This window comes from Elgaria multicarinata, chromosome 9 (genome assembly GCF_023053635.1).
Source record: "Elgaria multicarinata webbii isolate HBS135686 ecotype San Diego chromosome 9, rElgMul1.1.pri, whole genome shotgun sequence".
NCBI lineage: Eukaryota > Metazoa > Chordata > Lepidosauria > Squamata > Anguidae > Elgaria > Elgaria multicarinata.
The window spans coordinates 47521459-47545069 of NC_086179.1; the positions used below are offsets into that span (position 1 = coordinate 47521459).

The 23611-nt window shown below is 37.8% G+C and overlaps 1 protein-coding gene across 1 annotated transcript in view; it reads right to left on the minus strand.

Moving 5' to 3' along the window:
• LRRIQ1 (leucine rich repeats and IQ motif containing 1) overlaps positions 1–23611 on the minus strand; it is a 119663-nt gene that overhangs the window by 28105 nt on the left and 67947 nt on the right. The window contains exons 21-22 of the mRNA XM_063134706.1: positions 22808–22893; positions 13998–14099 (exon numbers count right to left, since the gene is read on the minus strand). Coding sequence (XP_062990776.1) covers positions 13998–14099; positions 22808–22893 — 188 coding nt within the window. The remainder of the gene's footprint in view (positions 1–13997; positions 14100–22807; positions 22894–23611) is intronic.

Below are 23611 nucleotides of genomic sequence, written 5' to 3' on the forward strand. Positions count from 1 at the left end.
TTGCTGACAGTATAAACCATATATTCTTTTTAATTCCTTATTCGTTATCTTACCTACAGGAGTTATTCTTATGGGCTTTGCTTTCCATTTGACACAAGCTGTCAATTTAGAATAATGTGAAATATTAATTTTATTTACTTCAGCAAGGAACACTTTACTATAATGGATTGTTTATCATTCTGTACAATTGTAATGTAACTATTTAAAAAGAAATGTGTATCTACAGTCATGCTCCTAGTGATGTGAAGAGAGAAAAAGACAATTAACCTTGATGATTTCCCCTTGTTTTGTTTTGATGTGTATTGCTGGCAGTTGGCCTGATCTAGCATGAACAATTAATTTGCAGAATCAGGCTCCTGCATATAGATCCCATTTCTGGGCCTGGGTACCTCCGTAATACTCACAAAAATGTGGAAGACAGACCTCCCACCACCTTGGACAGTCAGGACCATGTCCAATATCATCCATGTTGGATCAGATTCATGCATCCCCAATTGGGGGGCATTGGAAGTGCTCAGTCCAGGTCTTTCTACCTCCCATCTTTGAACAAGTGATTAGCAGTGTCAAAGCTGACCTCGCCAGCCCTCTGGTCCTTGGTTATACACTTGCAGATACTTGAGGATCTGTTGATAGTGTAGGAAAATTAATCAGGTACAAACTGATTAGTTTCTTCGACATGAAAACCTACATGTTTCAGAATGCACGTGTTAGTAGTTTCAAATGTGAAGACTCAAGCTGGAAAGCATACTTTAGACATAACACATGTTCTAACTCTTACTAGAGAAATGTCAAGGGGTTATACTGCTGCATAGTCCCATTATTAAATATCTGAATCATTTGTAACCATACCTACAATTTCTCATAAAAGTTCCTAAATCTAGTGTACTTACTTTCTGTTTGTGCAGCTTATCTGGAAAGTGTAAAAGGTATACTTGTAAAAAGTGTAAAAGGACTTTGCTCCTTTTATTTAAGAGCACCACATTTTCAATATCTAGTTTTCAATTTTGTAGTCTTTTCACAGTATTTTGGATAAAATAACATTTCACATCATCAAAAGAAGTTATAACACATGGCCGATCCACAATTTTATTAGTAATAAAAAGAGGGTGGGGAGACATAAATGTGTGTTCAATATTAAAAATGTTGTCACAAGGAAACAGCCTTTTTGGAATGCTGCATTTCTCTGACCTCATTAGGACAATTAATCCTTCATAATACTTTAGTTCCTATACACAGGGTAAAAAACTCAGGAATTTCCACATAAAAATTTCAAGTCAATCACATTACAGTATCAACAAAATGCCCTTGTATAGGGATTTCGATGTCCTAATACACACACCTAAAAGAGTTGCATGTTTAAAGGGTGAGTGTGTATGAAATACAGGCCAAGCTTAGGTCAATCGGAAGACACCATGGCACAACAACAGCAGTATCACTGTAACAACAAGACCATGAATGTGTGAATTGTTTCTGTCCGCATCAATGTGTTTGTGAAATATATTTTTATCATTTATATCCCACTCATCTGCCAACATCTGCTATGTGAAATGTATTAGGGGTTCATACACCAGAACACACCTTTTGATCCCAGAATAATTAATTTAGAGCAATGTTCACATCCTAATTCCACATTTGCAATTATCAATGCAAATCAAAACCCTCATTTCACACATTCATACTTCATACAAAGCAGATTAAAATCCCCACTCCAAATGTGAAGCTCCACTTTTTAACTACTCTTTAGCTAGCTATTTTCCTTGTGAATGCCAAATAGTAGTATGCATTGCTATATAAGACAAATACATATTGACAGAGAGTATGTTTTCTCTTCATGCAGTCGGTACATCTTGCTTGGATATGAATATTTAGGGCCTAATTATAGGAGATGCTGTTCACATAGAACAATATAAATAGCAGATGCAGGACAGATATGGATCCTGCATGGGAGTAACAGGGCTTTAACCTTTCTACCCAGATTGGGTCCAAGCACCTGTTATTTGCACTGAAAGGAAAGCTTCCATTGGGGTATTATTTGGAAGCTTTTCTCGCAAAGCAAATAACAGGCTTGTGCTTCCAATTTGGTCACAGCGGAGGTGGGGAGAGGGGAGGGCAAAGTTTGAAAGCCTCCCAAACTCCTCACCACCACAGACCAGCGTCCTGATCTGGATAGGGGAAAGGGAGCCATGCCTACCATTTACTTTGATGAAGCTATCCACACAATTGCTAATTGTATGAATGTGATATAGTCTAGCTTGGCCCTCCATTTTCTAGGTGGAACTTCCATAATTGACCAATGTGTGTGAACTGAGACTAGAAATGTTTAGCTGAGAGCAATTCATGGCTCACAGTGACTATGTAGAAAGTAGAAATCAAGACAATTAATTAAGGAAAAATGCACTGTGGTCCTGTGGTATAGCTATTTGTTTTTAAGAATAATACATGTATTATTATTGCATTGCATTTTATTCTTTTAGGTTTTGTGTTGCATTTTATTCTTTAAGCTTTTGTAATCCATACAGAGAACTTTTGTTATTGAGCAGATTAAAATAAATAAATAAATAAATAAATAAAACAAACTATAATAATTTAATCTTCCTTGCAAATATGCTATCCTCACTTTTCTGTTGCCCCCTCCTCCACTCAGCAAAACCTATTTGAATTTAAGTTGTTACTAAAATTATCTGTCTTTTGCACTCTAAGACCTGGGTCACAACCTTATTTAGGGGCAGGAAATAGTCATCAGGTCACTGACTGGTCAGATGAAAAGGATTTGAAATGCTTCAGCAGTCAGGGGTTTATTCCTCCAAATGACTGCCTTATGCAGTATAAAATATGTCAACATTCTTCCTTCGCTTCCATCAATACTTTGTGTGTGGGATATGGAAAAATTACTGAGCTTAAATCATGAGGGGGGTGGGAAAGGAAAAACACTCAAAGATTAAGAATTAAATCTTTTGTATTGCCTGATTTATACTGTTTGATAAAGTTTTAAAATTACCCTCTGTTGAAGCAGGGAAAAATCCTACTGATATCAAAATAAGTATATTTGTTTACTAAAAAAGCGAAAAGTATGGTTTAATTTTTAAAATGTAAATGCCGACTTCAGTTGTATAGTGGCTGCAAACCTAAACATAGTTATTTGGGAGTAAATCCCACTGGACTTGGTCAGGTTTACTTCTGAGTAAACATGCATAGGACCATGCCCAATCCTGTGTTCAGCCGTGGAATCATAGTGAAACCTAGGACTTAAACGGCATGCTAGGCTTTCAGTACTTAGAGGAGACACTTTCTTTATTCAGCTTGCCAAGGTAGCAACAACCTCTACTGCTGCAGAAAAGCACCAGAAGTGCTTTTTGTTTTTGTCAGGAAGGCAGGTGGAGATGATGGTTGGCCTTAGTGCCTTCAGATATACTTTATCCCAAGCACTGCATCCTTGGATTAAAGTATAGTTACATAGGGACAGTTGGCAGGGTTTAAGGAGGCAAGTATGGCCGAGTTCATACCATGTACATTGATGGTGCTATATAAATAAATAATAATAATAATAATAATAATAATAATAATAATAATAATACTTGCCTTTCATATGGTTCAGCCATAGTTGTCACAAAAGCTTTTACTTGAGCCGTGATAGTAGAAGAAAGGATCATGTTCTCCATTAAGTTAAACTTGAGTTGGGAACCCAAGTACAGGGCTTTTTCAGTAAGAGGTGGTGAAACAAGTCATCTGTTTTAATGACAACAGGTGCCAAAGGATTTTGCAGCAACTGGCCAGATAAAGAAGATGTCATTCCAGATTTTTAGAAAAAGTCCTTTTACATGATAATACATGAGTCATCTCATGATATTACCACCAATGTTAGCTAATGTGCTCCTATTTATGCATGTGTACTTTGAATTGAGTTGCACTGAAATCAGCAATAGGGTTGTGCTGGGACCTCCTCGCCCTCCCCTTCCTGCTTGCCCTCTAAGCCACAGCCTCACCCAGAAATTGCCCTTTATGGATCTAGAAAATGACAAAGCCACCATCTTCCTTAAAAATGGTGGCTGTCATCAAGGACAGCCAGCTGCTGGATGGCTCAGGTAAGTCCCATGGGTCAGCAGTGGCAGCGGCTCATCATCGCTCTGGATTGGGCCAAAGCATCCCGAAGCACTTTGAAGCCAGTTTGATCTTTTTGTGAACTGCCCAGAGAGCTCCAGCTATTGGGTGGTATAGAAATGTAATAAATAAATAAATAAATAAATAAATAAATAAACAAACAAACAAATAAATCTGCTCCACTCTGGATCACTTCAGCCAGATCTAGGCCTGATCCGGATCGAGGTGGGCCGATATTGGTTCAGGATCAGGATTGGGACGCGAGGTGGTGCACAGCCCTAATTAGCATGCACCATTTTTTTTTCATTCATTGTTATTTATTACGGTCACAGACCAGCAAAATCAACACCAAAACATACAAAGGATAGATAAAAAGTGACATAAAACCAAAATACAGCTTGGTGAGTTGCTTCTCTTAGAAGGATTGCAATGTTATTTTTCTAATTTGCATTGAGGTCATGAGAAACTTAGAGACCCTTTCAGTAATATGGGAGGACCCATCCCTTAAACAGATTAATACCAACATTGTGGGGCTATATCCAGAAAAGGTGCATGCACCAAATTGTAGCTTTCATCTTTGCTTGAACAGATATGTGATGGCTAATATCACCCAAAACATGCTAATATAATTAAGCTAGATAAACCCATCTAACTGATCCATAATTACTTCTTCTAGTGGATGCTGGGGCAATGAGAGGTCCAGTTTCCTTTGTTTCATTCCTGTATATGAAAACTAATGGCCATATTATAAATTAATGTATGTGGTAGTGTTCTCCAAGTGAAGTAATGTAATATAGGAAGGAACACATGGGCACTAACAACAGACAAAGAGCCAGAGGCCTATCTAGTCCAGTATTCTGTTCCCACAGTGGCCAACCAGATGCCCATGGGAAGCCCATCAGTAGACATGAGCACAAGAGCATCCACCTGCTAGTGTCCCCTGGCAACTGGCATACAGAGGCATGCTGCTTCTGATACTGAAAGTAATATATAGTCATCAGGAGGAGTAGCCACAGATAGCCTTCTCCTCCATGAATTTGTCAAATCCCCTTTTAAAGCTGTCCAAGTTGGTGGACATCACCATATTTTGCAGTAGCAAATTCTATAGTTTAACAATGTGCCGAGAAGAAGTACTGCCTCTCATCTGTCCTGAATCTCCAACCATTTAGCTTGATGGGATGACCCGATTCCAGGATTATGAGAGAGAAAGAGAGAGAGAAACTCCTATCCACTTTTCCCCCCATACCATGCCTCATTTTATATCCCCTATAATGTTTCCCCCATACTCACTTTATTTCCAAGCTAAATATTGAATTTTTTTCCCTCATAGGGGAATTGCTCCAGCCCATCAATCATTTCAGTTGTCTTTTTTTTTTTTCTGCACCTTTCCTTGTTTTGCAACAGGAATGGGTGAGGATTTTGTTTCAGTAGTTGTCGACACGAATTTACCAAAATATGCACATTTCTTGTCAGTTGAGACAAAAAGAATTAAGTTTATTTATTTTTTAAAAAACAACAAAAACAAAAATTGGATGTGGGAGAAAGTAAAACTGACAGATTCATCCATCGCGGCCCAAGGTTTTGAGTGCTTTTATACACTTTTATACATCTGGGTTTGAATACCATGTTCAATCATGTAGTGCTGAACAGGCTCCTCACCTTTAACAGCTGTAGAGTAGGCAGGTACAACGTAGTACTCCCTGTGCTGAGAACAGCTGTAACTATTCAATTTGGCTGGTACAGATGGGTGAACATTTTGTTTCAGTTTGTTTTTTAAAAGAAATTTCTTCATATTCAGGACAGAAATAATTGGAGATTTTTTAAAAAAACTGACTAAGGGAAAAACGAAATTGATAGATTCACTACAATTTTTTAAATCTTTTTTTTTTTTATGGCATAGTGACCAGAACTGTACTTTCGGCTTTTTTGATGTAATTTGTAGATTTGTAAGTGGGGACTCAGAACCAGTGAATTTGCTTGTCCAAGTAAACATGATTAAGATCAGGCTGCATGTATCTTCATGTATTTTCAAACACAGAAATCCCACCTTTCCCCCAATACTTCCGTTTCATTAAATTTACAACATTGAAAGATCCTGTTAGAGACAACTTTCTTCTAGTGTTGAATTTATTGCTATAAACCACCTTTGGAGGACTTCTGCCCTGAAAGGCGGCCAAGAAATATTTTAAATAGAAATAAATATATATATTTAAAAAGCTGAATATCACAATAGTAACAAGAACTGACCAATTCACCTTCTAATTGCAGAAGGGAGTCATATTTCCACATAGAGGAGTGAGTGAAATGATTTTTGTTCTAAATATAAAGATTCTAGAAACAGAATGAGACCAAAGAAATAGGGTTTATGACAAAGTATTACCAAAATGAAATTATTAGGCATATATTAGGTATATAATTAAAATAACGTTTACTTTAACCACAATACAGCATTTACTATCACCTCTAATGTTTCGTGAAGGTGTTTCCTTTGTTGACTTTTAACCTGGTGCTGAAGCTACACTACCGTTTTATTCTCGAGTATTCTCTATGTATTTCTATGACTCTGTATTTGTTATTCACAAGCAGATTGGAAAATCAGGCACAGATTTTATTTAATTTTTTTATTTTAAACAATGAGAAAGCAGACAATTTCAACTATGTAACTGAACCTCCAACGTGTGCATTGGAAGGGTCGTGCTGTCTTACAACTTTTCAGAGCACTGCTGTTGTGAACTAGGTTTGCACTCTGCCAGCAAAGCAGCTCTGACCCATGGAGAGCACTCCTTCAGATCAACACTGCCTCAGGCTTTGCTGCATTCTCCAAGAAGTCTTACATTTCAGGCATCAAGTTGAATTTCTTCTGGAGATGATTAACCCAAACCCATGACAGATTTTTTCCAAGATATCTAACTCCTTATGTTTATTTTATCCTGGCTCTTTTTGGATGTACTGGACACAAGTAACCTACTCATTTTACATGTTAAAGGACTGTTGGAGAGCCATTAATTCCTTAAAATGAGAAAATATTTCAATGTGCAGGACTCTGTTGTGTGAGCTCACACTAGATAATAAGAAACAAAGCTATTGGACTGTGATACTTGAGCAAAGATTCCTTTTTGTCTTGGAAGTTTAAAAAAATAAAACCAGAGTCACACACACACACACATGCACACACTTCATCACATTTTGAGATCTTAGGGTTTATAGAAATGATTAGTGCTGTCATATTAATCAATGCAATATTATAAAGGCCAGTTACATATCATTTGGTACATAGTTTTGGAATAAAAAAAGAACATATTTTCCAGTAGCAAATTTTAATTTATAGATTTAGTGAACCATCTCTAAGTGAAATTAGATTTTGAAGATTCATAAGCAAGCTCTACTTTCAGAGGAAATTGTGAATTGAGTACTATAGTTTATGAAGTCAAGTTATTATAACTATGGATGCCCATATTATATTTATTTGCCTTTTGATGTGTCCTAAACAACCTAACATGGCTAAACTTTTTTCAAACCACCTGAAAATATGTTATCAGGGTCATCTTATACATTCTCTAAAAATTATATCAACTTTCTCCTAATGATTATGTAACATTCAAATAAGTAGTGATACCTTCTGACAGTACATACTGTAAAAATCAACCATGACATTCTTTTATTACCAGTAATAAATTTATGTCATGGCTTTTATACCTATTTACAACCTAAAAAGGAACTCAGACAAACTGGAGGACTGTACCGATGACGTCGTCTCCAAAAACAGAGGAAAACTTGAGAGGTACTGTTGAAATATGTCTATTGTAAATCCAACCCAAACTCAAACTGGTTTTAATATGATTTCCTAAATGAAAGGGCTGGTCTGACTAATCCATGACATGTGGGGCTGTTTTTGCTTTGTCAGTGACAAGAGAAAGACAATCTGAGCATGCTCAAAGGCACTTCCTAATTTACTATTACTCTGTATGTAGCAAGGCTGAGACCTGGCACTAAAAAGCCACAGAAAGCTTTGGCTCAAGGAAAGACTTGCTTAAAACACAGACAAGAACATATTGAGAATAGCAACCTAGATCCTTTAAGATTATGTAAAGCATGCAAGAATATTTTCAAAGGCACAATCTTTCTGTAAATTTCTTTACTCTGATTTTTAAAAATCAGTAAAAAAAATAAGAAAGTATTAATTAGAGTGCCCCCTTCTAATAGTTTATATTTTATAACAGCCATCATATATACTGAAAAAATCAAAAGGTAGTAGGTTCAGCTCTGTTATCAGGCAAGGGCAAAAGGTAAGACACCTGGTATTCATACCTGGCTGGTCCAATGCTGAGGCATCCTACTACTTGCCAATCACACATTCTGGAACCTAAGCACCCACACGCCTGGGTAACTCTCTAGATTAGATCCTAGCTTTGGTCCATAACATTTCTGCTTCAGGTATTTATTTTATTTATATCCCACCTTTTTTCCTGCAAGGAACCCAAGGCGGCATACATAATCCTCCTCCTCCTCTCCACTTTATCCTCACAACAACAACCCTGTGAGGTAGGTTAGCCTGAGAGTCTGTGCCTGGCCCAAAGTCACCCAGTGGGTTTCCGCGGCCGAGTGGGGACCAGAACCCGGATCTCCCAACTCCCAGTCCAACACTCTAGCCACTGCACCACACTGGCTCTCACTTGGATCCCCATTATCTTGGATCCTCATTATCAGTGTGAGGTTGATGAATTAAACAATCTCCTCTCTTTTTATATTTAGGCAACTCCTTATCACTGACTATATTGGCAACAGATGGTATTTTTCTCTAAATAACCAGTCTTGACTACTTTTAAAGGATGGTCTGGCAGAACTAGGAACGTTGCTTTTTCATTAATGCACTGGTGTTGCAGGTGTGATCCTAGGAACCGTAAGCTGACAGAAGGCTGCTCATGGAAAACAGTGCAATCATTAAGCATTAGGAACTTTTAAAATATGAATGCTGACGTTCTTAAGATACCAATCAAAAGTGTGGTCACCCAGGAAAACCAGGAGACTGAATACTTTCATAGTTCAACTTAAAAGCAGTAAAGATTGAATTATCTGCCACACAGATACAAGGATTGTAGAAACAGCAATCTGTTTACTTAGAACAAGGGACTCAGAATATTCATGGGTTCATTTGTGTGTGCATTTTGCCATATTTCATCTTTCCAACAATACTGTCAAACAGATCAGGCTTGAAGAAGGATGCAATGCTAAATGGTAGTTTAGCATTACATAGTTGAGCCTTCCCTTTCCTCCCCTGGGATGGTTGCAAAGAGTAGATTGGAAGCATCCACTTCTGCTTTTAAACTAACCAGAGTGTCCTATTAGGTATAAATGTTAATTTAAATTAAGAAGCCAAGATCAAAAAAATGTAGTGATCCTACCTTGTTTATATTAACCACAATTTATTAATCAGAGTTCCTCTGAGTTCAGATGTAATGGAACTTCTCAAGAAGATGAGCGTCTAAAAGCAAAAGGTTTTCATCTTCCCCTCATGGTCATGCCAGAGGAGGAGAGGGGAAGTGTGAAACTTGTGTACATAACACTAAATTGTAGTTTAGCATTCCTTTTGAAAAGGCCCAGTGAGTAGACTATGGTCACCTAGTGAGTTCCATATCTAAACAGGGTTTTGAATGTGGTTCTCCCCAATCCAAACCCAAATGGAGCACTTTATCCACTATATCACACTGACTCTTTGACCAGGATGCATTTTCAAAATGGGACTCAAGAGAACATTGGAAATGCCCACCTGGTACCCAATTACCAGCCTGCATTGGTGAAGTGCAGCATGCAGCTTTGTGCGTGGTATACATACAAATCAGGCAGTGGTTTACAACTCTGTCATATAAATGATGTTCCATCATATGAGACCACTACATTCCCTGTATTGTATGAATATCTGGCAAGAGCATGGGATTCCTATAATTAATATGAGCTGCACATTTCTGCATCACACCCCATATGGTAGTTTTGCTGGCTTACCATACATGCTGAAACAGCTTCAGCTGAATCAATGTGAGGTCAAGACTGTGGAAGTATGACTTGGCATCTGTCTCTAGCTGTTATAGCCACTAGTGTGTTGTTTCAAGTACAGTCTATGCTGTTAGAGTAGACAGCTGGAATTTGTCAGAAGGTCTTTGACTAGATCTTAATAGAAAAATATCTTTTTTTATATAACGGTTGGTTGCAATCTGTTTCTCCTTATTATTATTATGCTCCCTCATTCTAACAAATCTGTATAAAGCTGCAGTGCATGGCATATTTGTGGTACATTTTCATATTTACTGACATAAATGTCCAATTATGTATATAATGCATACATATACTTACTAGCTAAACAGTAGTATCTCATATATGTAACTGGCAATGAACGTTGAATAACTATTCCATTTTTTAAAACTCTCCTATGCTGTTTGAGTCGCAACGTCTGACTCCAAACGACTATATACAAGATTAAAACTTGTCCCCTTATCCTGTGTCCCTTCCTATTTCATCTCCTACAATAAAGGGCTTGATTCTTCTGTGGTGTTTCAGTCCCATCAACAATGGAGAGTTTGGAAAAAAGGGCCGCTAATTAATTTAAGTATTTGTATTCTGTTTCTTTAGCATGAAGAACTCCCCAAGAGGTTTACAAATAAGTTAAAACAATAGAATATAAACATTAATATAGAATATGATGATCAGTTGGATCCAGACTTAGTCATACTTAGAGATGACCCGCTGAAATGAATGGAACTTAAGTTAGTTTAAATATCTAGAATAAAAGTGAATAAAAAAGTCTACACCTAGCACCAAAAAGATATCAAACCTGGCACAAGCCAAGCCTCCCTGGGCTTTGTTGTTGTTAATAATGATTTTTTAAAAAGAATTGGACAAAGTACTGGCATGCAATTACCCATCTCATCCCACACCCTACCCACCAACTCCTCCAGATTTCCCAACCAAGCCCTCAGAAAGTCACAGTAGAAGAAAAAGTGAGAAGAAAGAAGCTGATACTTGGGGGAAGAAGTTAAGTTAAAGATACCCAGTTCATGATTGCCAGACCAAGGCCCTTTCTACACCTAAGGGTTATCCCAGGAAAATGGAGGGATCGTCCCTGCCTGCTCCCGGTACCCCCTGTGTAGCATTTGGATGCACAGGAACGATCCAGGGATGATTCTGGGGAAAAAGGCAGGTGTAGAAACGGCCCAAGTTATGTGGTTTAGAAATGCCCATCTAAGTCAGAAAAATGGTCCACAAACTCCGGCCAGATGTCATTAACTGCCCCTTTAAAAGTCAACCACTTTCTCCTGAGCCACCACTTCCTGGATTCATGCTTTATTTCAGAGCCTGTTTGCATCTTCCGGAACTGTAGCTTGGGGCTACATGATAAGTACATTGCTCTCAGAAACCAAGAGCTTTGAGGAGTTGACAGCGTTTAGAGCTTTATTAAATGACAATGGGGTCAGTTAAATTCCTGTCGAAATGAATGGTGAACATGAAAATTTTACATCGAAAGTATCAAAGGATCCTAAATAAACCACAATATGATGAAAAATCTCACTATTTCATGTTGATGAAGCACTTAAGGTAGAGTAGTGTTAACCATCCACTTAAAAACATTTCATAATTCCAGAAGATTCTAAGTTGAGTTCATCATGAGTAAGGAAGGTATCAGATGTCTGATAGACCTCACGGAAATGAAGACTAGTTGTCAATAGAGCCCCCAAATACCATCCCTGTATTGTTGTACTCCACTTAACACAATTTCATATCCTTAGATTCAATTGTAGACACTGTCAAGTACATACAACCTTTTAAAAAAATTATGACTAAACTGATGTTTATTCAACCCAATAATTTTACTAACATACTTCTTGCAAGGGCAGGAGGATTAAGAAGTCATGCTAAAGCATCTCATCTATTCCCATAGGATTCATTGGCATTGCAAAGATAGTACTGGACCTTTTAGCACAAACAAAATCAAATGAAAGGGTATGAAAAGTACGGACCATATAATGCTGCCAGTATAAGCACCATTTTGGTAATTTCTTATTCTCTTCTCTTCTGCAAAAGCAACTGTCCTCTGTAAAAATGTACCTGCCATTGTTGTTTTGAAAATACTTTGTTTTGTTTTTGTTTTGTTTTTAAAAAAGCTGAATAAGCTATTTTATCTACAGTACAACTTTTCAATTGTAACAAGAGAAACCAGTGGATGTCCTGTAGCAAAAATTGAAAAATGTTTTTTTTAGGCAATTAAGGGCATGAAGCCTGATTTTTAAAAGCATGTAAGAACAATGCATTTCACTTACACCATGTTTGTTTACTCTAAACAGCTGCTTATGTTGGACTAAACCATATTAAGATGTGCCAGAAATGGCAATGATAAAGATTTTATGGGACAAAAGGATTTCAAAAGGTTTTATCCAGTATAACAAAAGATTACATTGCTGGGGCTGTATTGACTTCTTCTGTAAATTCTACATGCCCCAAATTTGCCATGTGGTTTGGAACCTTGTGCAATATGGAGCATCTATTTCTTTCTTATGCTTTTGTTATAGAAAGATAAGTATGAAAATAATTTGTCATTTTATTACCCTCTTGTGCCTTGTGAGGATTCCCCAGTATGGAGTTTGTGTATCATACAAATGACCACAAATAAGGGTCTTTATGTTGTTCCAGCACAAATAAAAAAAATCTAGAAGAACAAGCAAAATCTTATAGAAACAAAGTCAATTAATTCTGGCTATTTTGCTTTGTAAAAACTCATGAACATACCCAAACCCTGAAAGGACAAAAGATAATAAAATATGTGGAAAACTATTATGAAGAGGTTTTTTTTAAAAAATGAAATCTGACTAACCTTTTAAGGTAACACATTTTCAATCAATCATTTAAACGCCTATCTGAGCTAAAAGGGAGGAAAATGTAATATTTATGGAATTCATACACTGTATTTTACACTCTGAAGATTAATATGCCTGCCAGGCCACCTTCATTCTCTTTTTGTGTTTTGTGTTATGATCCTAGAAAAATTTGAAATACTGAAAATAAAAAGGGGCACTGGAATTGGATGTCAGCTGAGAATAATTATTTTGGCACATTATTAATCTCAGTGGATAGTTAAATTTATTCCAACCCATTCAGTGCACTTTTCACAGTATATGTACAATTTTATTTCCTCCCATTATTTATTAGATAAGTTACTAGAAGGAGAATATTTAAGCCCCGAAAGTCTGAAATACAAACAGTATGTAAGATGAAAATAACTTTAACCAAACAAGTTAGTCACGTATGCCTATCAATAGAGCATCAAAAACCCTTGGATGTATGGTTGCCAGATATACTTTTGTACATATTGTGTCTTTTATTTCTTGTCTACATTGTGCCAGGATTCATTTTAACACTGATGATTTTCTATCATTCAAAATGACAAGGAGCAGTCAAGGAACATACCATATATTTAAATGTCTTATTCCTTATACTTTTTCACTACTGTGATATATTCCAGTTCTAAAAAACTAAAAAAAAAAATGTTCTAATTGTTTCACTTCCTAGGGCATCCCCTTTCAAAACTAGCAACCCTTTTAACAGATAACATATGTGTGCTTGCTGTTGATGTTAAATTCCACCCTCCCAACTTTCAAGAAATAAAGGAAAGATATTTTGAATGAAGGTATCACTTTGGTGGGCTCTCAAAGACTCTGGAGTTTAAAATTTCCACCTGAGTACAAAGTGTGCGCATGTCACCAGCAGATTTATATTATCTGCATTAAAGCTTTTGTCACTGATAACCCAAAGCAAAGAATTTTAAGGAAATTGATCCACATATCGGTATGATTTTCATAATTTTGGAAGATCTGAGCAAAAAGATAAATATAAAATGAAACTCCTGTGCTTACCTTCAAAGAAACCATTTTTTTCAGTCTGTGCCTTCTTTGGTGCTTTCATAGGGGGATGTTTATTTTCATTGTTTTTGAACAACGCCAGGCGCACAGCTGGGTCTAGACGACAAGAACAAGTTAAAATCAAAAGGTCAGATCTTGCTCATTCATTCCCTAAAAGAAGTATTCGCCTTTTAGCCATTTATTAAAAGAAACAGAATATCTTCTGTAGGTTTTACATTAGGAAGGAAAATATACTATTTCCGACATTAAAGAGTTAAAAGGATGAAAAAAGAAAGCACTTTGATTTAAGTGACATATTTTAAACAATTCTTCTATGGCCCAATTATTCTATGAGCCAGTTACCAATGTAAAGCTAAAGGACAAACAACATTTGTATATTTGAATTAACATTTGAGTCTTCTAGTTTGAAACTGCATTTCCTATTGAGAAAAAAAGGATGCCAACTATAAACTCTGTAACTGAACTCTGTAACCGAGAATGCTGAGGATTTTGAATAACAGTGCCTATCTCAAAATGGAAAGGTATAGGTATGTTATTAAAATTATAATGAATTAAAAGACTTTAAAAGCAATATATCCTGTAAAAAGCAGATAGTTTGCCAAATCAAGTAAGGAACCATCTGCATATATAAACAGGGTTCTTCTATACATTATCATTATCCCTTTGCACAAGAAAAAAAAAAGCTATGAGGGGAACTTCCCTTTCATTGGAAAAAGAGAATCTCCACTGCATCCAACACCTGGAGTGTGGGAGGTGCTAAACAGATGGTCAGTGCTATAGGCTACTTGTGATCTGTTTAGGGGGAGAGTGACTGTTTCCATTTCCTGCCTCCCATTTCAATAGGTGATCAGTGCTAGTAAACATATAAGCACCAACCATCTGTTTGAAAGTGTGAGATCCTCATTCGCAGCACTTGTTGATGTAGCTCACGGCTATGCACAAGAGCCTCTGATGTGCCTTCATTTAAGCGTATTAAACCCAGTGGTATTGAAAAGTCTTCCCTATAATATAGTACCATGTGGTTGTGAGTAGAAATATGGTTGGGACTAACTGTATGGGTCCTTCTCACTTGATCAGCCCCTGCAGGGACCTTCTCCCACTGAAATTGGGAGAACTATAGTGGCATGCCTTTGGCTCTGTTTCTATGGCATCAACCTCATCAGCCTTCAGTTATTATAATTTGTTGCACTTGTTATGGTGATAACACCCATGGCAAACATGACAAGTGACAAGGCTTTTATTGTTGGGAGTCAAAGCTCTAGCACCAAGCATCAGCTGGTATCAGCAGGAAAGAAAGAGAAGTGGGGAAAAGAAGACTCCTTCAGCAGCTGCTCACTGTTGGAGAAGTCAGAGTGCTTCCCACCTATCTTTGTTGCAGGAAAAGTTAGTGGAAATGACTTTGCTGTTGGGCAGAGACATTTGCCTCTGACCAATTGGTGGTGGTGGAGGTGGGCACCCGCAACCACAATTTTTGGATTGGCTAGCAAGAAATATTGTGGACCCATGGCTCTTAAAGAGATCACACACATGTTTTATTAGAGTATATGCTGGAAAAAGGAAAAAGATTAAAGTGTATATTATCTCCTAGACTACAATACTGAAAACAATTATTTAGCAGTTGTGCCATTAAGATCAACAAGACTTGACTCTTAAAAAAGTGTTTAGTTTTGCAACGTAAAATTGGTCAAAAGCCCTTGAGACAGAGAGGACTATAAATAACAAATAACACATTGATACTGTATCTACCACATTCATAAAAATGGTGTTATATGCAATATAGAAATTAGTGGCAGCCCTTTGACTCGATAGATAGTTAGATAGATAGATATCCTGTGAACAATTTGCCAATCGACACATGTTTGCATTTATGTTGCCTGTTCTATATATCCAAGCTTCCCTGTTTGCTCATCAAAATGGTCAGGCGTTGGAGCAACTCTACTACTAGGAAAAGTTACACTGTTTGGAACTTTTGGTGAGGAGGGGAACGTGACAGAATTTTATAAAATTATGCATGGTGTGGAGAAAGTGGAGAGTCAGATCCTGTTTTTCCTTCTTCTCTCATAATACTATAACCCAGGTACATCCTGTGAAGCTGAATAGTGGGATATTCAGGATATTCAAAAGGAAATACTTTTTCATATAGCACAAAGGTAAACTATGGAATTTTCTACCATATGATATGGTGATGGCCAGCAACTTAGATGACTTTAAAAGCAGATTAGAAAAAAAATATGAAGGATGCGGCCATGACTATCTACTAGTCACGATGGTGCCTATATGCTATCTCAGGGATCAGAGGCAGCTTGTTGCTGGGGGACATTGCCCTCACCTCCTGTTTGTGGGTTACCCACAGGCATTTGATTGGACACTGGGAAACCAGATACTGGGCTAGATAGACCTCTAGTCTTATGTCAGAATTCTTGACTGGCACCAAAAAGGATACAAAGAGCTGTAGTAAACTGAGCCAGCCTATTGGCCTAACTAGCCAGTACTTTTAATTCTGCTTTCCAGATCTCTGGTAAAGGTCTTTGCCAAACTTAACACACAAGAACCTTTAACTGATATAACAGGAATTGATGTGAGGACCTGAGATAAATCCCTATGTTCTTATGTAGATCAACAGTGCCCCCTAGAGCATCTGATAAGTAGGCAGTATGCTGGGACACCTGAATAGGCTTATCTCATCTCTTTCTTTTTCAAACACACATCCAAAAATTTACATTCTCTCTTTTTTAAAATAAAAATAAAAATGGGCCAACTTCTTCAAACTGGCTTGGTCCTTTGAGATGTAAGTTTGGAATCATTAGGAAGGTGGGTCCTAATTTTCTGATTTACTGGCTAGGTCACTGACATCAGAAATGGAGGCTACTGCACAACAAGAAGTCTCTGCTAAGGGGGTGGCTTTTAGATTTCCACAGTAGTAAGAGTTTGCTCACTCCTTAGGAGCCTTCCATATAACATCTAGGTAGACCATCCTCTCCACAATGAACTCTGTGTATGCTTTGGAACCCAAGGCTCTACTCAAGTAGGTAACACATAACTAAGTTACATGAATTTATTTGGAATTCTGCATTTGTAACTGTTGCTTTCCTTGTTTTTTTCCTTTTCATCTGCCCCCTAAAATAAACACCTTTTTATATTGGGTATTTGGCTGTGTCCTTTTAAAAGATAATTCACACTAAACTCTTCTCCACATGAAGGATAGCACTGTTACAAAGTTACCATTTACTTAAGTTACCATTTACTTAATTTTATTTCTATACTGCCCAATGCCTGGAGGTCTCTGGGCAATTCACAATATTTGTGTTTCAGGGGTTTCATAAAGTTTTGTTGAGTCCTGTGTTTCTGGACTTTGGGCAAGAAAATGCAAAGCATATTTAATTTTATTTTTTCCCTAGGCCTGGGCTGAAGGGAGGAGGCAGAAAGGGTTCAGAAAGTTCCCAAGCAGATGGACAGAAAGGAATGTCATGAGGTTCATTCTGACTGATGACAGCCTATGAGTAATTCTCTTTTGGGGAACCCCTGTAAAGAACAGGTTCTTGAGTAGGGGAAGTCAATCCCCCTTCCCAGTCTGTAGCAGGGCAATTTATACACAAAGTGTGTGCTCAGCTGCCAAACTATATGGCTTGTCCTTACAATATAGCTGCCACATGGAGAGGAAGGAGTGCCTATGGAAATCCTCCTTGGACATCAGCTGAGCTTTCTCCCACTGTGGCTGCCCTGCTGAGCTTGAAGTGGAAAATGAGGTGGTTTGGGGTATGTCAGGGGAAGCCCAGGATACCGAGAAATCTATGCCAGCCCAAGAGATGGCATAGCAAATTCCCTTCCATTGGAGGGAATGGAAGAAGATGAAAAAACCTAACACCCCTCCCCCCCACACACCTTCTGTCCTCAGGGCTTAGGAAGTGGCGGTTCCCCTGGCAGGGACTTGGCCTCTCCCACATTCCTTGGATAGCTCTGCCTGAGTCTCTGAGATTTAGAGGCTAAAATCTACAAAATCAAAACTACAAAAATCAAAGCAAACCTGAGAAATGCAGTTGTAATCTGCCAAGTCATGGCTTAGAAGACTTTGTATTTAAAGCCAAAGAGATGTATTATGGACTACTGCTTAATTAGAGCTGGGCATTCTTTATACTTGGGAATATTTTGACATTTCGCCTGTTCCCTTTGGCTGCAAAATTATTTGGTATCTTGCCCACACTTTTCCCATTATCTCATATTAGACCAAAGTAGTTGGTGTGGACACAGTAGATGAATAAATCACAGCACACATTTGGTATGGTTAAACTGTGGCCACAACTTTTTTAACTGCTTGAACAAACATTCATAACTGTAATGGATTAAAGCAGAACAGTCCTCTGAGCCAGTACCTGACAGCACTCAGACACTGGTTATCTACAGCACAACACACACAAACACACAGAGAGAGAGAGAGAGCACTAACCCTAAACCCTTCCTTTTGAGAAAAGCCATAAAATGTGTGTGTGTGTATCTATCTGTCTATCTATCATCTATCTATCTATCTATCTATCTATCTATCTATCTATCTATCTATCTATCCAATACATTTATATCCCACCTTTCTTGCACCATGGAACTCAAAGCAGTCCCATCCAAGCATTTGCCAGACCCAAACCTGCTAGGCAGCAGCAGTAGCAGCAACAAAGTAGCTGCACCATGTGCACTCAAACCATGTCCTGAGACCATAAATGCCAGAATCTAATTTCCCTACATGTAAACTGTCAGATACTGACAAAGACAGCCTTGGTCAAAGATGCAGGCATATATCTATCTAAGAATGCTGGCATATATATATTTAGGCATATATGGATATCTAGCTCTATCTATCTACAGTATCTATCTATCTATCTATCTATCTATCAAAGATTTATATCCTGCCTTTTCACCAAATGAACCTCAAGGCAGGCTATAAACATGCACGTACACATCCGCGCGCGCGCACACACACACACACTTATATTAAAACCAGTGTAACAACACAATTATAACAAGCAACATAAAAAACACCCAGGAATATCAGCAATTCATCTGCCTCCCACAAAGCTCTATATGAATAAACCGGGCTTTAAGTTGCTACTAAAACCCTTCAATGAGGAAACCGAGCAAATCCCTTCTAATGAGAAGGCTCTGCTTAGGTAACTATGCACTGCACCACTGATGCATTCTCCAAAGAATGCATCAGTGAATAGATGGATTCAAATGGGAAATTCTTATTTAATGCTGATTTTCTTTTAGTCTGTGGGTACATAGCCTTGAACACTACATTGAATTAAGGAGGTATATAGATTTTTAAACTGCAAGAAATCTAAAAAATAGCTTCTATATAGCCAGGACTTAGCAGAAGCCCTTAAAAACAGGGCTAATGCACACTCGTTTCACATCCATGTAAGAAAATCCATATTCTATGTGTACACCTTATTGCACACACATGCAGTCTTTGGGAACCTGCCACCAGACAAGGATTCTTGTGGCATGAACATGTAAAATAGACATATTTGCCAGCATACATGCAAGAGTATATGCTATTTCTCACACAGAATTATCATTTGTATTGGAAATGATTTTCATGCGAGGTGGTCCAGATACAGCGACATAGGCCCGAGAAAGTTACATGTGCTGAAATCAATGGGGCTTAAATGCATAGCTACTGATTCATGTCTGACTGATCTCAATGGGAATTATGCCTGGCTGGATTCATGAGAAGTGACTAAAGCAGGGGTGGGGAACGTGTGGCCCTTAAGATGTTGTTGAACTACAATCCATCATCCTTGACCACTGACCATGTTGGGTAGGGCTAATGGGATTTGGAGTCTGGAGGGCCACACGTTTCCCATCCCTGGACTAAGGGAAGATCGGAACTTGAAGAGATATGGCATTGGCTTGCCAGTCAAGCCAAAATCTATGTATAATAGCTTAGGTTATTTCTGGTTCGCTGCATGTGTGTGTTCAAGACATACTATATTTTAGTCACTTGCAGCAAACAACAGAAACATGTTGTCTGCACTACGCTTTTACCACTTCGGTAAGGTCTTTTTCCCCATTAAAAAAATAAAACTTTGTAATAGCAAGCACTATTAGCCTCATATTATGGTGAAGCCATACCCAGTGAATTGAGATTGGGCTGAACTGACTTCTAGCTCACAGCTGATGCTCTTAACCATTATGCTACAACAGCTCTCTGGTTATACATTGATTACATTCTCATCCAGTTATGAAATTAACACTTTTTAGAAGGCAACTATAAAAACTTGAAAGGAAAGTATTCCCAATCTTGTTACTATTAGAACATCCAGAAGTCCTTTATAGACAACAAAAACAGAATAGCTGACTTTGATATGCTTTAAGAAATAACCATTTATGACTGGATTAATCATAGTAACATAAAACAGACCGCATATGGAAAAAAGATGATGCACTCCAATGGGTTCCATTAATTAAAAATGATATGTGGGCCACCAAGTTGTACATATGCGAAAGATTCAGCTGGACACCAGATATGGTTCCTCCCCATCCCCCTGCCCTGAATAGTATGATAGAACAGAGTGGGAGGCCATGAGAACGGCTGAACTTGTCTGCACTCTTTCGGGGCTCCCTCTATTTTCTTCTCTTTTCTCACGTGGTCACAGCTTTAAAGTGCATTTCTTAAAGGCACATAAGAAACTCAGCACTTATGATACCGTTTAAATTACACTCCGCTCCCCGCCCCTCCAGATCCTTTATGCAATTAATCCCTGCTCTTGAGCTGATTACAGTGTACAGCTGAGATAATGCATTAATGGCTAAATAAAATGTCCAAAAAGATCACTGCCATCATCTTTGTACTTGATTTTCAAGCGGTATACAAAATATACTGGCATTTGTTTGGATCCAGACTTAGTTATGATTAGAGTAGACCCATTGAAATCAATGGGATTTCAGTTCATCATGTTAAATCCCATTTAAGTGGGTCTAACTAAGTCTGGATCCAACTCATTGTTAATACTTGAAAATGTAAGTCAACATTATGACTTTTCAACCTTTTCCAATAAAGTGCAGCACACACACACACACACACACACCTAGAACCTTTTAAGAATTCAAGAACAAACATCAGGGACAATATATATCTCCAGACATTTTGATATGAGTAAGTCTAAATGATTAGGAAGAAACCTTTTCCAAGCCTATAAAGAAAATTACAGGTGATAAATATGAAGGAATATGATTATCAGGAACACGTGGTGTTCATTCTTTATAGAAATATCAATCTGCAGAAATATTGGATCTTCGGTATATCTTCTATATAAATAAAAGGAAATGTTTGTTTGTATGTCATCAGTGGAATCGAAAACCATACATCTGATTGTTATGAAACTTTTAGGATTTGTTCTACCTCTATCTGGGCTGGTTTTAGGCACAGGTGAAAATTAGGCATGGGTGAAAATTTCAACCACATCTTGACCCAAAAGGCAGGAAATTATTTTTTTTAGATTTACTGCTTCAATACCATTTGACTGATTTCAACCAAACTTCGCATCATGATTCAGCACTGCAACAAGGAGATTTTAGCCATACAACATTCATGTTTTCATGTTTTAGACATTTAAAAAAGTCAAGACCCAAATATTGAAACAAACAAACAGAACAAAAACATGTTAAAGTATGAAAAAAAGAACAAGCACAGTTTGAAGCCAGGGAGGATTAATAGGCCAAGTTATCGGCCTGCCCCTTGCCTTCTGCTGTGGGGCAGCTCCATCTGATGTGGATGGAGTGGTCAAACCCCTTCCTCAGGGGGCTATAGGAGTGGATCATCACAGGGGACATGCCTAGGGCTGCTGGCAGACATGCCTTCACTCAGGTGGCGTAGGCACAATGTGTCCGATTCTGACAGCTGTTTAGGTTTGCTTGAAGACTTCTTTGTATCAACCTAAAGGCAATTCCAACTTGTGTGAAGCTGGATCTGTTTACTTGTTCTAAATATTTAAGCAAAAGTAATGATAGCCTTAAACTACTTCTCCATATTCATAGGACAATCAGTCATCACCCAGAATGCCTTGAATGGCATTTGTGGAATCAGGAAAATGTATAAATATTTGCACTTTCTGAATAGCTGTTCAAATGTTGCAGAAATGGTCTGAGGCCAGATTACAGCAAAGCAGCAAGAATTATAAATACCTTTAGAAATTCAGATGATTGATGAAGAACACTTTATTTACAAACACACACGCACCAATGCAAATTCACATCTACATTCATACCTAGCAAGCAAACTCCACAGTCCCTAGGAGGTATTCTCCTGACAAAAGTCCCTGAGTGGATTAAAATATATGTGATATTTTAAATAAATAAATAAATCTCATCTTGCAAACTATAAGTTCCTATTTTCAAATAAAGAGAACATACATCTTGCAAACATAAATTTGATTTCTTCTGGAATTATATATTTCAAGTTATAATGCATTCAACAGTACGCAGCCACTGGCCCCCACCTTTTTTACCCCCACTCCCACCCTGTGATGAGGTATGAGAGGCTTTTGCTCAGTGGGAGGGAACCATTGTGTATTGCAAACTGTGTATCTGCACAGTTTGGTGGATTGTAGTAACTGGATGCCATTCAGAAAAAGTTAGATGATACTCAAGCATACATCCCATTAACATAAGTCATCTTAGGATTTGTCTATGGAGCTGCAATCAGTGCTTTAAAAGGAGAGAAGACTTCTGTTTAGAAGCACAAACATACATATAGTATATCTATTTTTGAGACATAATTTATATCACATAGTTTAACAGGCATATTTACTCACCAAACGTTTTAGCATTAGATTTCTTTGCTTTCATTTTATGTGCTCTCTTTAGCATGAGCTGTGCAGTAGAAATATCTTTAAAACCCCTAAAAGAAAGGTGATTTTAGTCACTGGGTAAACAGAAATGTGCATCTATTAATCATGCAGTGATTAATGTGCATCTATTAATCATGGTATCCCTTCATGCTTCTAAGGTGCTTCTGTGACACATGGAAGGGTTGCCTATTTCCCCTTCCAGTCACAGCCCTCCTGCCACATTGAATGTCACTCCAGAGTATTCTGACTTTCAAATAAGGCTTTTAAGAGAAGGCAAAGGACAAGCAAGGAGGGAGGGCCTGAAAAGCTTGTGTGGAAGTGAAGAACACATGTGTGCCTTTCTGGATTCCATATATTCCATTGTTTCACATAGTGTAAGAACATAGTGTATATTACACCTGAAATATGTGTGCACTGCTTGGCATAAGCGCCATTGTTTGCCTACTAAAACTGACAAGACTTATGCATGCATAACTACACAAAATTACACCCAGAACAGATACCCAAGCCATCTTTCACTATGAACCTCCTTGTCTCAATAAAACCTTTATAACTGCAGCAACTGCACATATACCCTCAGTATAGGATTGCCATTACTTAGGCTGATTCAGTATCAGAAGATCTAATACTATATCCATCATGTTGCAAGGATGATACAATGTCACAGGACACAGCAGGACAAATACTTTGGATTAGGACATCAACAGCTAAAGTAGTGTTCAATGAAGTTTCAAGCCTAGGTAAATAGTTGCCATTTAAAAAGTAAGT